Source organism: Melanerpes formicivorus, unplaced genomic scaffold, assembly GCF_026170545.1.
Source record: "Melanerpes formicivorus ecotype bairdi unplaced genomic scaffold, bMelFor1.0.p_v2 SCAF_9, whole genome shotgun sequence".
In the NCBI taxonomy this organism is placed as follows: domain Eukaryota; kingdom Metazoa; phylum Chordata; class Aves; order Piciformes; family Picidae; genus Melanerpes; species Melanerpes formicivorus.
Window position 1 is genome coordinate 15,823,356 of NW_027142361.1, and position 14,522 is coordinate 15,837,877.

Consider the following 14,522-nt stretch of genomic DNA (forward strand, 5'->3'; position numbering starts at 1 on the left):
AAGAGGAGGCTCAGGGGAGACCTTCTTGCTGTTTACAACTCCCTGAAGGGAGGTTGTAGCCAGGTGGGGGTTGGTCTCTTCTCCCAGACAACCAGCACCAGAACAAGAGAATACAGTCTCAAGCTGCACCAGGGGAGGTTTAGGCTGGATGTTAGGAAGTTCTTCCCAGAGAGATTGGCCATTGAAATGGGCTGCCCAGGGAGGTGGTGGAGTCACCATCGCTGGAGGTGTTTAGGAAGAGGCTGAATGAGGCACTTAGTGCCATGGTTTAGTTGACGAGATGGTGTTGGGTAATAGTTTGGACTTGATCTCAAAGGTCTTTTCCAACCTGGTTAATTCTATGCTTTGCTATATTCCCATCCCATTCTCAATCCTATAGGGCCCTAGCTGAACCAAGAAGAGGCAAAACATCTCCCTAAGAGCATGAAACACTGTTACATGGGACAGGAGATGCAACTCCCAATCGCTTTGCTCTACCTGCAGCTCTCTAGGGCCCAACTCCCCACACGGAAAGCAGGACGGTCTAGGAGCACGCAGGACGGGCAGGACGATACAGCGCCACATAGTGCGACTTCCTCGGAGATTCTCGGAAAAGGCACACGCTACTGAAAGCGGGAGCGGAGGGCAAGGTTGCGCCAGAGGCGAGCGGGATTCGAGTCTGGGTCCGTCCCCCCACCCAGGGAGCATAGGAAGTGCAGGCAGAGCAGGGTGAGCAGGCAGGGCAGCAAGGCAGTACCCGGGCCCGTCCCTGTCCCCTCGCTGCCGCTCCCACCAGACCAGCGCTCGCCAAATCTCGCGAGAACATCCAGGTGAGACGGGCGCGGCGGAATTCTCGCGCAACCGGAGACGCAGGGCGGTGAGGCGGCCCCAGGCCCCCCGCGCTCCTCTCCTTTTTTCTCTCCCTCTTGCCTTTCTTTCTTTCTTCCTCTCTTCCTTCCTTCCTTCCGCCGCCTCAACCGGGCCCTCCCCGGCCCACGCCGCCCCAGCCCCCGGTCCCTACCATCCCAGCTTGGCCCCCGCCACCCCGGCCCACAATGGAGACGAATCCGCTGAAGCGGAAGGAAACGCGCAAGTCGCTGCGGATTAAAGTAATCTCCATGGGCAACGCGGAGGTGGGCAAGGTGAGGCTTTATGATTGGCGGGCAGGTGGTGGCGGGCAAGCAAGTTAGCCAATAAGGAGCCAGGTCTGACCGTGTTGCTAGAGAGGCCGCGGACTGGGTGGTTTTGCCGGCGGGAGCCAATCAGGGACAGTGTGGTGCGAGGCGGGAGGCTGGGTCGAAAGTGACAGTTTTGGGGGCAGGGCCGCTCCTCCGCCAAGTTTCATTGGCTGCATGTCGTGGGAGGGGGTGGGGCCTTGTGGCGGCGTCCCGCTGGGTGCCGGTGTCGTGGTGCCGGCCGTGGTTTCTGTTGCGTGGGGGGCTTCCTGTGCCTCTTCTCGCCCCTGCGCCCCGGCACGAGTGGGCTGTGTGCAGCAGCCGGCTTGCGGTTCCGCTTGGAACCTGCCCTACGGGCTTGCCGGGCCGCAGAATGTTGCCTCTCTGCGGGGCGGGTTCCTTCGTGATCCGGCTGCTCGGGACCGCCTGGGTCTGGTGCCCACTTCCCTCATAGGAGCCTGCAGGACTATGCTTCAGCCACGGATGCTGCAGTGCAGTGCCGGAAGGCAGACAGTGTGGATCCAGCCGTTAGTGTACCTTCCTCCAGGACACTGCGAGGTTGCTGGGGGAATTCCACCCCTCCTCGGTTTTTCTTCTGTCAGGGATTCCTCAAGAGCCTTCCATCTTCCTGCTGTGCCGAGTGACCTAGCTCTCCTCTGAGGTGTTATTTCTTCTCCCAAGCATGTTCTGTTCTGAAGTGCTGCCTTTCTTTTAATAGAATCATTAAATGATTTGGTTAGGAAGGGACCTTTAAAGGTCATCTGGTCCAAACTCCCTGTAGTCAGCAAGGACATCTTCAACTAGAGCAGGGTACTCAGAGACATTGTCCAACCTGATCTGGAATGCTGCCAAGGATGGGGCATCTACTCCTCTGGGCAACCTGGGTGAGCATCACACTGACCTCACAGTGGAGAATCTCTTCCTTACATCTAATCTTTCACTTTAAAGACATCACCTCTTGTAAAAAGTCACTCTTCAGCTTTATTCTAGACCTCTTTTAAGTACTGAAAGTCTGCAAGAAGGTCTCCCCAGAGAATTCTCCAGGCAGAACAACCCCAACTCTCTCAGCCTGTCCTCATGGCAGAGGGGTTCCAGCCATTGCATCATGTTTGTGGCCTTGTCTGGACCTGCTCCAACAGGTTCATGTCTCTTCTGTGCTGAGGACTCCAGAACTGGGCACAGCACTGCAGGTGGGATCTCACCAGTGTGGAGTAGATGGGCAGAATCACCTCCCTTGGCCTGCTGCCCACACTACTGGGGATGCAGCCTAGGAAATGGCTGACATCTGGGCTACAAGCCAACAGTTATTTTTTTTCTTCTGAATAAATGTAGTCCTGTTAAACTGCTCCCTTGGGACAGACAAATGCCTCACTAATGGCAAGAAAATCCAGCAGGATCTTGTAGAACAGAGCAAGTGGGCAAAGTGGTGGCAGGTGGCATTTATTGTGGCCTTTCTCTCTCAACAGCTGATAGTCAACTCCTCTGCTCTCCTTAAACAGTTTGCCAATCAGAGGCAGAAATGGGGCTGGAAGGACCTGTGCTTCTCAGGCTGCCAAAATGTTCTTCATGGCTTTTGGGGAGCAGACTGCCCACAAACCCCTGAGCATGCAGCTCCTTCAGGCTGGATATTTTGTGTAGGGGAATAAGAGTATCTTGGCAGTCCTGCCTCCAAACAGATGAGGAATAACTGACACCTAGGGGCTGGGATGTGAGTGAATTAGTTTAGGGACTTGGAGCAGAGTTGGTGTCTCTGTAGCCATCTAGCTGGCTGAAGGTTTGTTATTGAGTTCCCTGTTAATGAGAATATGATGGTTTATGGTGTCATGCTCCTGAGATTCCCTTTTCCTTTCTCCCAGAGCTGCATTATAAAGCGTTACTGTGAGAAGAGGTTTGTGCCCAAGTACCTGGCCACCATTGGCATTGACTACGGCGTCACAAAGTAGGTACCTTGATTGAGAAGCTGCAAATACCAGGAGGGTGGGATGGGTGACATGGCTGCAGATATCAAGCCTGGATCTGCCAGGGCCTGGGCAAAGTGTCTGCTATCCTGGCCACTCATTTCTACAGGGAAAGAAGGAAGAGGTGCACTGGGGCTATCCCACTGCTCCTGAGTGACCACACTGAGCCAAGTGTGCGTGGCTCTGCTAAAGCTGCTCACTGTCCATGGCATAATGTGTGCTTTAGTGAGTTAATCTGCATAATTAATGGATGAGTCCCTGTCCCTGAAGGGGTTGAAAAGCTGTGTAGATGCAGTGCTGAGGGACATAGTTTAGCAGTGACCTGTTGTGGTGGTTTAGGCTGGGTGCTGGCCCAGATGCTACTGCACAGACCACACCTGGGAGATCCCAAGGGGTGGGCCCAGCCCAGGGAATGGTCAAAGGAAACCAGGTATTCCATTCCCATAATGCCCTGCTCCCCTATAAAATGTCCATGCATGTCTTCACTTTTTCTTCCCTCCCTCACTGGTGCCTAGGTAAAATGGTGTGAGCTGCCTCCCTTGGGCCTGCCTAGGCCCAAGGCTGGGTTGAGGGGGGAGAAAGAGCCCTGGGGGGTTTGGGTGTACCCCCAGGTGGGGATGGGATGTTCTTGGGTATGTTCTGGGATTTCTCTCTTTTGTCATTGTTGTTTTTTAATTATTTTTCTATTTAAACTTTCCATCACTTTTGCAATCTGTTTGTCTGAGTCGTTATTTCTGCCTGTGGTGGGGAGGGGATCTGCCCCAACCCATTATACCTGTCAGTGCTGAGTTGGCTTTGATGATCTTAAAGGTCTTCTCCAAATGAAGCAATTCTATGATAATTAGCCTATCATGTTACATCCAGAGCTGGTGGTATCTATCCTGCTTATCTTACTGGCTCCAGGGGCATTTTTCTGGCCATTAAACACTCACAGTTGGAATTCCCATCTGATTTTTCTGTCCCTTATCAGCCAGCTCCTCTGGAGAGTGTGGCAATGCCAGCGACGAGCAGTGTGAGCAATCTGGCAGTGCAGGCCTAGAGCCTGACATGATGGTAGGCCATGCTCAGCATAAATGCAGAGCCAGCTAGCAGTGGAGCAAAACAGTGCTGTGCCTGCAGCACATAACTAAAACAAGATACTGGTAGCTATAAACATGGACACTTATCTTGGGACAACAGGACATGCACCTGCATCAACAACCTTGTTGTGTCATTAGTAGTTGGACCAATAATCTGTAATAGTGCAATGTGTGGTCACTCAGAGGGAACCAATGGAGCTATGCCAACAGGGCACTCCGAGTTTATATAAGTTGTAGCAGTTGCCTTGCTACGCACTTCTGCCTTTCCTGTCTCCTGTTTCTTCTACACTTTACAGTGCTATACTTGCACTACAGGCCTGCTCCATAGGCCTGCACCTCAGGCCTGCACCATCGGCCTGCACCACTGGAACAATAAAGGAACAATACTCGATCACATTGGTCAGCCGTATTGATTCCTATCTCCGTCGTCTACAGGAGAGGAGGTACACAGCTAGTGTGAGGGGTGAGAAAGAGCCTTCTCAAGCACAGAATCAGAACCATAGAATACTTTATGCTGGAAGGGACCTTTCATGGTTATCTAGTCCAAACCCCTTGCAGTCAGGGGCATCTTCAGAGCTCCTGACCTGCAATGGTTCCAGGGATGGGGCTTCTACCACCTCTCTGGGAAATCTGTGCCAAGGTCTCACCACTCTCATTGTAAAAGAGTCTTCCTTGTATCTAGTCTAAATCTCTCCTCTTTTAGTTTGAAAAAATCACCCCCTGTCCTGTCACTACAAGCTAAAAAGATTGTCCCCATCAAGCATTTCCATCTTCTCTTTCAGAGTGCAGGTCAGAGACCGGGAGATCAAGGTGAACATTTTTGACATGGCAGGGCACCCATACTTCTATGAGGTAAGGCACACCACTTGCAGTGAGACCAGGTGATTGTTGTAGGTCCCTTCTAACTGAGATGTTCTGTTCTCTCCTAAAATGATTTGCTGTACAAATAATAAAGAGTACTCCTTACAAACAGGACAGGAGAGTGACACAGCAATGAGGAATGGAATGGTTTCTACTGGCCAGGTGGCTGCCTTGCTGTTGATTTGTAATTTATCTGGTTGCTCATAAGCCTCCCATCCCTCCTTTTTGTTCTCAGCAGTTCCTTGTGGCATGTTCTGAAGTTTTGGAGACAAGTATTTCAGTATTACTGGTCCCTGTGGGGAAAAACTACAAGTGTTGACTCAGGCTTTGCTTTGGAACGAATACCAGGTTGCAATGGGCCTCAAGGATCATTTGGTTTAACCTTTCTTGGCTAGCTGGCTTAAAAATGTGAAGCACTGAGGACTCCACCACTTCCCTGGGGCAATGTGGGACAAGTTCCCCTGTATGTCTTTTTCCCCTCTCGTCTTCTGTTTGTGTGGAGATAAGACTTTTATCACAAAATCTAATAGGTGCCAGCTAAATGATGATTTCCTCCCACCCCAAAACCTCCCAGGACTTGTGCTTTGGCTGTCACTGATGGCAGTGCCCTGCCTTTGTCCCCACAGGTGAGGAATGAATTCTACAAGGACACACAGGGGGTCATCCTGGTCTATGACGTTGGACAGAAGGAGTCTTTTGATGCACTGGATGTGTGGCTGGCTGAGATGAAGCAGGAGCTGGGCCCACATGGGAACATGGAGAACATTGTCTTCGTTGTCTGTGCAAACAAGGTGAGCTGTGAAGTGTTACACAAGAAGGGGTCGACATATACGATCAATGTGATCAGCGAAATCCAGCTTTATTGAGCATCAGACACATCTTATATACAGTTTACTATAATTATGCCTACTTGGTAACATACTATTGGTTACAGATTACATGTCAACCCCACCTCTTGCAGTTTTAACATTCTACTTCATCTAGCCACAAACATCTTGTTTGGATAAGCCCCCTACTTGTTTTACGACCCTCACGATTACAGGATTACAGTGCCCTTGCGACACTTCTTGATGATCCATCATGTTCTGTGGCATTCCTTATCTTATCAGAGGGCCAGACAGTCCTGCAGGCATTCCTTATCTTATCAGAGGGCCAAACAGTCCTGCAGGCATTCCTTTGCCCATTCTACTACAGTGAAGGAATCATGCCTCCAGCCCTCAGGGCTCATTGTGTTCCCAGCATGTGCCTGAGCTGTTGAGCTTTAGCTGCAGCAAGGCAAACTGTGGTGCTGGAACATGTCCAAAGTAGAGCAAGAAAGCTGGTGGAGGGTCTGAAGCACAAGACTTGTGAGGGGCAGCTGAGGGAATTGGGGTTGTTTAGCCTGGAGAAAAGGAGGCTAAGGGAGGCCTTTGCACTCTCAACAACTCCCTGAAAGGAGGCTGGAACAATGTGGGGGTTGGTCTCCCAAGGAGCAAGCAACAGGACAAGAGGAAATGGCCTCAGCTTGCATCAGTGGAGGTTTAGGCTGTTCAGGGCAGTGAGGGAGTCCCCATCCCTGGTGGGATTTAAAAGCTGTGTAGCTGTGGTGCTGAGGGACGTGGTTTAGCGGTGACCTGGCAGTGCTGGGTTATTAGTCGGACTTGATGATCTTAAAGGTCTTTTCCAACCAAAACTGTGGCAATGCCAACGAGGAGCAGTGTGAGCAATCTGGCAGTGCAGGCCTAGAGCCTGACATGGTGGTAGGCCATGCTCAGCATAAGTGCAGAGCCAGCTAGCAGTGGAGCAAAACAGTGCTGTGCCTGCAGCATGTAACTAAAACAGGGCACTGGTAGCTATAAACATAGAAAGTTATCTTGGGACAACAGGACATGCGCCTGCATCAACAAACCTCACGTGTCGTCAGTAGTTGGACCAATAATCTATAATAGTGCGATGTGTGGTCACTCATAGAGAACCAATGGAGCCATGCTAACAAGGCACTCCGAGTTTATATAAGTTGTAGCAGTTGCCTTGCTACGCACTTCTGCCTTTCCTTTCTCTTCTTCTTCTATGCTTTACTGTGCTATACTCACACCATAGGCTTGCAATACTGGAACAATAAAGGAACAATATTCGATCATATTGGTCAGCTGTATTGACTCCAATCTCTGTCATCTATACAAAACTCTGCAATGAATTGATGTTAGGTTGTAGGGAAGCCTTTCTAAGATGCAGAGGTGTGTCCTGGCTGGGCTCTGACCTCTGCCCTTTCTGCCTGTGCAGATTGACTGCAGCAAGCACCGCAGTGTGGATGAGAGCGAGGGGCGGCTCTGGGCGGAGGGCCGTGGCTTCCTGTACTTCGAGACGTCGGCACAGACGGGAGAGGGCATCAACGAGATGTTCCAGGTGAGCTGAAGGGGGGGCAGGCACAGACAGACAGCATTTGATGGTAGGACATCCCCTGAACTGCCTGCATCCCATAAAACCTGTTGGTCCTCTGCCCAGTGAGACCTTGCCCCAAGAAAGCTGTCAGTGTTTGGCTCAGGATCTGTATTGATCCCAGTCCCAAGCTGATGATCCCTCTTGCTGCACTAGGAATGTAAAACAAAGATGCCCCTGTCAGGGCATTGGAGCACCTCTGCTACAAGGACAGGCTGAGGGAGCTGGGGTTATTCAGCCTGGAAAAGAGGAGGCTCCAGGGAGACCTAATAGCAACCTTCCAGTACCTGAAGGGGACCTACAAGGATGGAGAGAGACTGTTTACAAAGGCCTGCAGTGACAGAGGGGCAATGGCTTCAAAGTAGAGAAGAGCAGATTTAGGTTGGATGTTAGGAACAAGCTCTTTACCATGAGGATGGTGGAACTCTGGAACAGGTTGTCTGGGGAAATGGTTGGGGCCCTATCCCTGGAGATATTCAAGGTGAAACTCAACAGGGCTCTGGGCAACCTGATCTAGTTGAGGATGCCCCTGCTGACTGCAGAGCGGGTTGGACTAGATGACCTTCAGAGGTCCATTCCAATCCAGACCATTCTATGATCTATGGAGGTGTAGCACTTAGATGAAGTAGTTTTGAGATAAATATGGGGCCTAACCTCCTCCTCAGTCTATCCCATGGTCTGGGGTATCTCAGCCCCCCACAGTCCTGGCAGGGGAAGGTGAATGTTTAGTTGTCCAAATGCTTCCCTGTGCTTTGGAGGATGAGCATGCCACCAGTGAGGGCAGTGTGGTGTCCTCTGCACTGCCACCTCCTTTGGGGACCATTCCTTCCTGCTAAGTCCTCCCTGTGTCCACAGACCTTCTACTCTGCCATCGTTGACCTGTGTGACAATGGTGGGAAGCGTCCTCCCTCCAGCATGGGCGTTGGCTTCACCAAGGAGCAGGCAGATGCCATCCGCAGGATCCGCAGCAGCAAGGACAGCTGGGACATGCTGGGGGTCAAACCCGGGGCCACGAGGTAAGGAAGGTTTCAGCACTTGCCTGACTGTTCCTGATCTTTCTGACCCAGCAGGCTGGTGGCATTTGTGATCTTTTAGTGACCTGCCTGCTGGTAAACTCACCTTGGTTTATACACCAGCTGGGCACCTTGGTTTATACATGAGCCAGAAAATGGAGGGAATGCAGAAGAAACCTTTGGTCCTGGGCACCAAATTTCCTCTTTCAACAGAGAAGCCAGGCTGGAGGCAAGGGGTGAATGATGGACAACAAATAGTGGAATAGTTTGGGTGGGAAGGAACCTTTAAAGGTCATCTAGCTGCAGTCAGCATGGACATCAACTAGAGCAGGGTGCTCAGAGCCCTATCCAACCTGACCTGGAATAGTTGCATGGATGGAGCATCTACCACCTCTCTGAGCAGCCTGGGCCAGAATCTCACCACTCTCAGCACTAAATCTCCCCTCTTTAAAATCATCACCCCTTGTTCTGTCACAACAGGGCCTGCTAAAAAGTCTATCCCTATCTTTCTTCTAGATCCCCTTGTTATAGATGACTCCAGGTAAAAGTTTTTGGTAACAGATTTATTAGCACTAAAAGATCGTAAAAAGGCAATAAAAGCAAGCAAAGCAACCGGTTGGGCATGTGAGGGTACAAAACTTCACCCCAAAAGCAACCTTACAATAGTTTTCTTCATCTTATACAGTTACATCATCTACATAAGCAAACTTATGCTAAATAGAAGGCAGGCATATGATAATTAGCCTTAGAATAGGTGGTCAAATCCCTTCTCCCTACATTCAGTGTGGTAAGGGTCAAAGCATCCACTTTCACGCATGCCCAATTGTGCAGGCTTCTTATCTGAAGAAAACAAATTCCTAGTTCTGAATGTTTATCTTTAAGACAGCTCCTTCTCAGCCGTGATGTCTCCAATTAACCAGACAGTATCCTTGCAAGTCTGCAAGATAGGTTTCTTTCCCTTTACCCTCTAAACAGGCCTCACAAGATCCTGACCCTTAATCCCAGTGCACTCTAAGTCTTATAATTTTAACACAAATCACCAGTATATTCATCACACCCTTAAATACTAAAAAGCCACAATAAGGTCTTTCTGGATATTATTCCTGTTCTTACTTCTCCAGGATGAATGACTCCAACTCTCTCAGCCTGTCTTCACAACAGAGGGGAGGGGTTTCAGCCCTCTAGACATTCATGAGGACTTCAGTCTTGCCCAGCCTTGCATCCTGCCTCCATGCTGATCCATTTCTCACTCACTTTGCCAGATGTGTTTGAAGCAGCTCCATCTTTGCTTTCCTTGCTCTTCATGCCTGGAGAAGCTTTTAGGCTGCTATATGGCTGCTGCCTGTGTTGCCAAAAAGGGATTGATGTTACAGTTCTTCCACCTGGAACCAGTGCTCCTACAAGACAAGCTTTCTCTTGTCTTCTTTAGAGGACCTCAAGCCAGGTGGAATTGCTCACTGCCCATCTAAGAGGTTGGTTATTGAATCACCCAGCTCTGCTGTGACATGGGCAGCTAAAACAAGCTCCCAGAGCTATGCCTTGCTTTCTTTGCTCCAAAACACAAGGACCACCCTTCTGTGCTACTCATGGAAGGGCTGGCGAGTAGATTTTTGGATAGCATATGTAATTTAGGACTCATAGCTCTTCCTTTTGGCTCTCTAAAGTGTAGGCATTGAGCTTAACCAATCCTCCAGCCCCCTCTCATCCACAGGGGAAAGATCTGAAGCACTGCCCTATGAGGAGAGGCTGAGGGCCCTGGGGCTTTTTTAGTCTGGAGAAAAGACGACTGAGAGGGGATTTAATAAATGTTTATAAATATCTGAGGGCTGGGGCTCAAGAGGGAGGGGACAGGCTCTGCTCACTTGCACCCTGTGATAGGACAAGGGGCAGTGGATAGAAACTACAGCACAGGAGGTTCCACCTCAACTTGAAGAGGACCTTCTTCACTGGGAGGGTCACAGAACACTGGAACAGGTTCCCCAAAGAGGTTGTGGAATCTCCTTTGCTGGAGACTTTCAAGACCCACCTAGATGCATTCTTGTGTGACCTGTGCTGGATTCTCTGGTCCTGCTCTGGCAGGGGGCTTGGGCTTGATCTCCAGAAGTCCCTTCCAACCCCTAACATCCTGTGATCAACAGCTCTGCAGGGCAGTTTGTGCTGTGATCATCAACGTGGACAGTGCCACCCTCTCTCCATGGCCTGCAGCAGGAGCCAGGATGTCTGTGCTGGACCAGACACCCAAGGCTTTAAGGGCTGCAGGAGCATGCAGTGCCTTCCCCGGGGGCGTGTGGGCGGCTTGATGCAAAGCTGAGTCAGGGTGCGTGTGCCCCCACACTGCCTGCCAGCTTTCTGCTCTCCTGGTGCCACAGACTCAGCACACCACAGCACATGGCACAGGCACATGGATAGCATGATGGGAGCAAACTGAAGATGAGCCAGCAGTGAGCCCAAGTGGCCAAGAAGTCCAATAGCATCCTGGCATGGATCAGCAATAGCGTGACCAGCAGGAGTAGGGCAGGGATTGTCCCCCTGTACTGGGCACTGGTGAGGCTGCGCTTTGATACTAGGCTCAGTTTGGGGCCCCTCACTCCAAGAAGGACATTGAGTTATTAAAGCATGTCCAAAGAAAAGCAACCAAGCTGGTGAAGGGTCTAGAGCACTAGTCTTGTGAGGAGTGGCTGAGAGAACTGGGATTGTTTAGCCTGGAGAAAATAAAACTCAGGGGAGATCTGGCTCTCTACAACTCCCTGAAAGGAGGTTGGAGCCAGGTGGAGGTTGGTCTCTTCTCCCAAGAAAGAAACAGTAGGACAACAGGAAATGGCCTCAAGTTGCACTAGGGAAGGTTTAAGTTGGACATGAGGAACCATTTCTTCACTGAAAAGGTTGTCAAGCCCTGGGACAGGTTACCCAGGGCAGTGATGAAATCACCATCCCTGGAGAGATTGCAAAGCCGTGTAGCTGTGGTGCTGAGGGACATGGTTTGGTGGTGGCCTGGCAGTGCTGGGTTAATGGTTGGACTTGAGTATCTTAAATGCCTTTTCCAGCCAAAACTCTTCATTGATTCTAAGGTTCTATGAATTGCCAGCACAGTACTGTGGTGAGGAGGTTCTGTCTGCCCCAGGAGAGGTTCTCCCCTCCTCTGCTCATGCTGCACCTCCCAGCATGGCAGAAGTTGGAAGTGACTTCTGGAGATGATCTAGTCCAAACCCTCTGCTAAAGCAGGGTCACCCAGGGCAGGTTCCCCAGGATCATGTCCAGGTGGGTTTGGAATCTCTCCAGAGAAGAAAACTCCACAGCCCTGCTGTGCAGCCTGGTCCAAGGCTCCAGCACCCTTACAGCGAAGTAGTTTCTCCTATGTGCTATTTCGCGGCTCTTCTTTCACAGCATCACCTCCAAAGCCTGGAGGTCCTTAGTGCTGGTCAGGGAAGAGTTCAAAAGTATCTACGTAGGACTGTGGACCACAGGGGGAGCTCTTGGTCCTGTTGTGCTGTGCCACTGGGCTGAGCCGGGCCGTAATGTCACCTGAGTCCCCTCCCTCTTGCTGTCTCCTAGGGACGAAGTGAACAAAGCCTATCGGAAGCTGGCCGTGCTGCTCCACCCGGATAAGTGCGTGGCGCCCGGCAGCGAGGACGCCTTCAAAGCTGTCGTGAATGCCCGGACTGCACTGCTCAAGAACATCAAGTAGGAACAGAGCCACTCGGAGCTGGAAACCTTCCCCTCTTCCCAGCTTGCTCCCTCTCCTCCTCACACTGGCATGGACACCACGGGAGCAGAACTGCATCTGACCTCCTGCACTTGGGATGTGCTGGAAAGAGGGCAAGAGTGCTCAGGAGGAGAGGGGGAACCTAGGACCCTCCCTGATCCTAGGTCAGTGGTTGGTGTAAGTTCTGAAAGCAGTGAGGTCCTCACCTGTCCTGGCTGTGTTACACCTCCTGGGAATTACCAGGGAGAAACTTGCTCCAGTGGTAACTGGAGTTACCACTGCAGGGAGAAACTGCTCCAAGAGTGTCTCCTCTTTGTCCCCAAGCTCTTGTGGTACCAGGAACAGTCTCTTTGGCAGGACTAGGGCTCTCTTCCAGCACCCTTGTTCTCAGCACAGTACAGTCTCCTACCACCACCTCCTAAAGCTGCAGTTCTTCAAGCCAGGTGCTCACTCCCTCCTATCCCTCTCCTCATGCTGCGCAGGTGAGCTCTGGGTAGATGTCACTGCATCACTCTCCTTGGGAGGAGGCAGGGGGAAGGTGCTTACCCCAGGAGAAGTCCATTCATGACTGTCTGTGAGCTCTGCCCTTCCTCTCCATGGCCAGCCGTATCTCCTGAGCTTCCCTTGCACCACAGAGTGGTGTGGATGCCCGCAATCACCATGCTCTTGGATGGCAGAGGAGGCACGTTCTCCAACCATCTCCTCTCACAGCAGCAACATGCCACTGCTGTTGCTGGTTGTCATGGGTTGCTCCCTCCTAGTCCTAGCTGCTCTTTTTGGTTTTTTTTTAATATTTTTGTTAATTTAGAGGGGAGCATTTCTGGTCACCCCCACTCTTGCAGAGGCTTCAGATCTGGGCATCATGTTGGTGAGGCAGAGCAGAGCTGTGATGGCTGCTCCTAAGAGGAGAGCAAACAGGAGGTTCCTTGGGTTCCATGGTTTGGCCAGGACTCAGTTTTCTTCCCTTGCTGCTGTGTGAGCTTGGCAGGGAAGATCAAGACTATGAAATGAAAAATGTGAATGATGTGTGCACTTACTCCACCCCACAGGTATCCTGTCCCAGACTTTTCTCCTGTGGTCAGTGTAATATGATTTTTTTTTTTTTTTCACTTCAGGGCAGATTTTCTATGTTTATCTTTCAAAATACAGGATAAATCACCAGTAGATCCCCCTCTGCCCTCCTTTTTGGCAGCAGGCATGAAGGGACTTTAAGGCCAGTTATCATTTTACTCTGGTTTCTGGTGCTGGGATGCCGGGAAGAAGACAAAAGCTGCTCTGCTCAGAAGCAGCTTTTTGTGCTCCTCCAGTGCAGAAATAACCAAGGGGAGATGCTGGTACAAGAGTTTGTTTAAAACAGCTCTGTTTTTCCTCTCCTGGGTGTATAAGACCCTGGGCTGGGGGAGGTCAGGCACTGAAGCTGTGGCAAGCTGTACAGATAGGGTCTTGTTCCACGTGCTCTGTAACACTGTGGAGTTCACTGGGACTTTCCCTACTTGTCTGGAGGAGGAAATCACTTCTGGCTTCAAACCTCTTTCTCTGTATTTTTTTTTTTTTTTCCATCGAGGAGGGTAAATGATCCTGCTGCTGAATGGTGCACTTCACTTTGAGGGCAAGATCTCAGTGCCTGGAGCGGTTGAAAAGCTTCCCTGGTTCCTGCTGCTCAGGGGCTCTCCAGGGCTGTTGCATCCCTCCTGTTTGCTGCTCAGGTTGACTCTGGCCGCTGGTCTTGGGGATTTCTCCCTGTCTGTTTGCAGAGCTGCCCAGATGCTTGGAGACATTCCCCATGCATGTCACGTGTAAAGGTGCTGGCGACCTTCTAAGTTGTGTTCTTTTTCTAAATGACCCCCCCCCCCCCCTTTGGAACAAAAGAGGCCCTGTGAGCTGTCCTCCCACCACAACTGCCTGCTGTTAATGTTTAATTGCCCTTTGACTCATTTCTCTCCTCCCAAGCTGGTTCTGGCCGAGGCTGGTGGTGAAGAGCTGCCCTCCAGTGTGATGATGGATGTAGTGAATCAGATCCTCAGGAATGAGCGCTGGGTAAGGGGTCAAGGGAACAGTGGAGACTTGATGTGGTCAGGGGACACAGAGAGGTAGCTCCAGCCTTACCCAGTGCACACATACCTCCACACCAACAGCCCCGCTCCTGTGCTGCCTCCATGCCATTGCCACCAGGCCCCCAAGCTCGATCCCTCCAGCAAGGCTGCCACTACCCAGGCTTTGCCTCTAGCAGGTGAGCCCCATATCCTCTTGCCTTGTTTGAAGTGAGTCCTGCTGCTGAAGGCACATTCCAAACAAAGGGACATGCCCTTCAGCAACCAGAAACGCAGCCAGGTGCC

The 14,522-nt window shown here is 51.1% G+C and overlaps 1 protein-coding gene across 2 annotated transcripts; it reads left to right on the forward strand.

The window, feature by feature from the left end:
* Positions 1-792: 792 nt before the first annotated feature.
* DNAJC27 (DnaJ heat shock protein family (Hsp40) member C27) lies at positions 793-14,502 on the forward strand. 2 transcript variants are annotated; one of them, XR_010987876.1, is made up of 8 exons: positions 793-1,121; positions 3,011-3,093; positions 4,974-5,043; positions 5,679-5,843; positions 7,315-7,437; positions 8,326-8,486; positions 12,036-14,223; positions 14,322-14,501. XR_010987876.1 is itself a non-coding variant. In XM_068143154.1 (7 exons), exons 1-7 carry the CDS (start codon positions 1,035-1,037, stop codon positions 12,166-12,168), a joined length of 822 nt encoding a protein of 273 aa, XP_067999255.1. In that variant the 5' UTR covers positions 793-1,034; the 3' UTR covers positions 12,169-14,502. The 2 variants fall into 2 exon arrangements, 1 of the variants encoding a protein (XP_067999255.1); XM_068143154.1 differs by having other exon boundaries at positions 12,036-14,502.
* Positions 14,503-14,522: the final 20 nt, after the last annotated feature.

Coding starts and splice junctions, on each gene's coding strand:
- DNAJC27 (XM_068143154.1), top strand. CDS start 1,035: ATGGAGACGAATCCGCTGAAGCGGAAGGAAACGCGCAAGTCGCTGCGG. Junction 5,044..5,678: donor GGCACCCATACTTCTATGAG/GTAAGGCACACC, acceptor TTGTCCCCACAG/GTGAGGAATGAATTCTACAA. Junction 5,844..7,314: donor TCGTTGTCTGTGCAAACAAG/GTGAGCTGTGAA, acceptor CTGCCTGTGCAG/ATTGACTGCAGCAAGCACCG.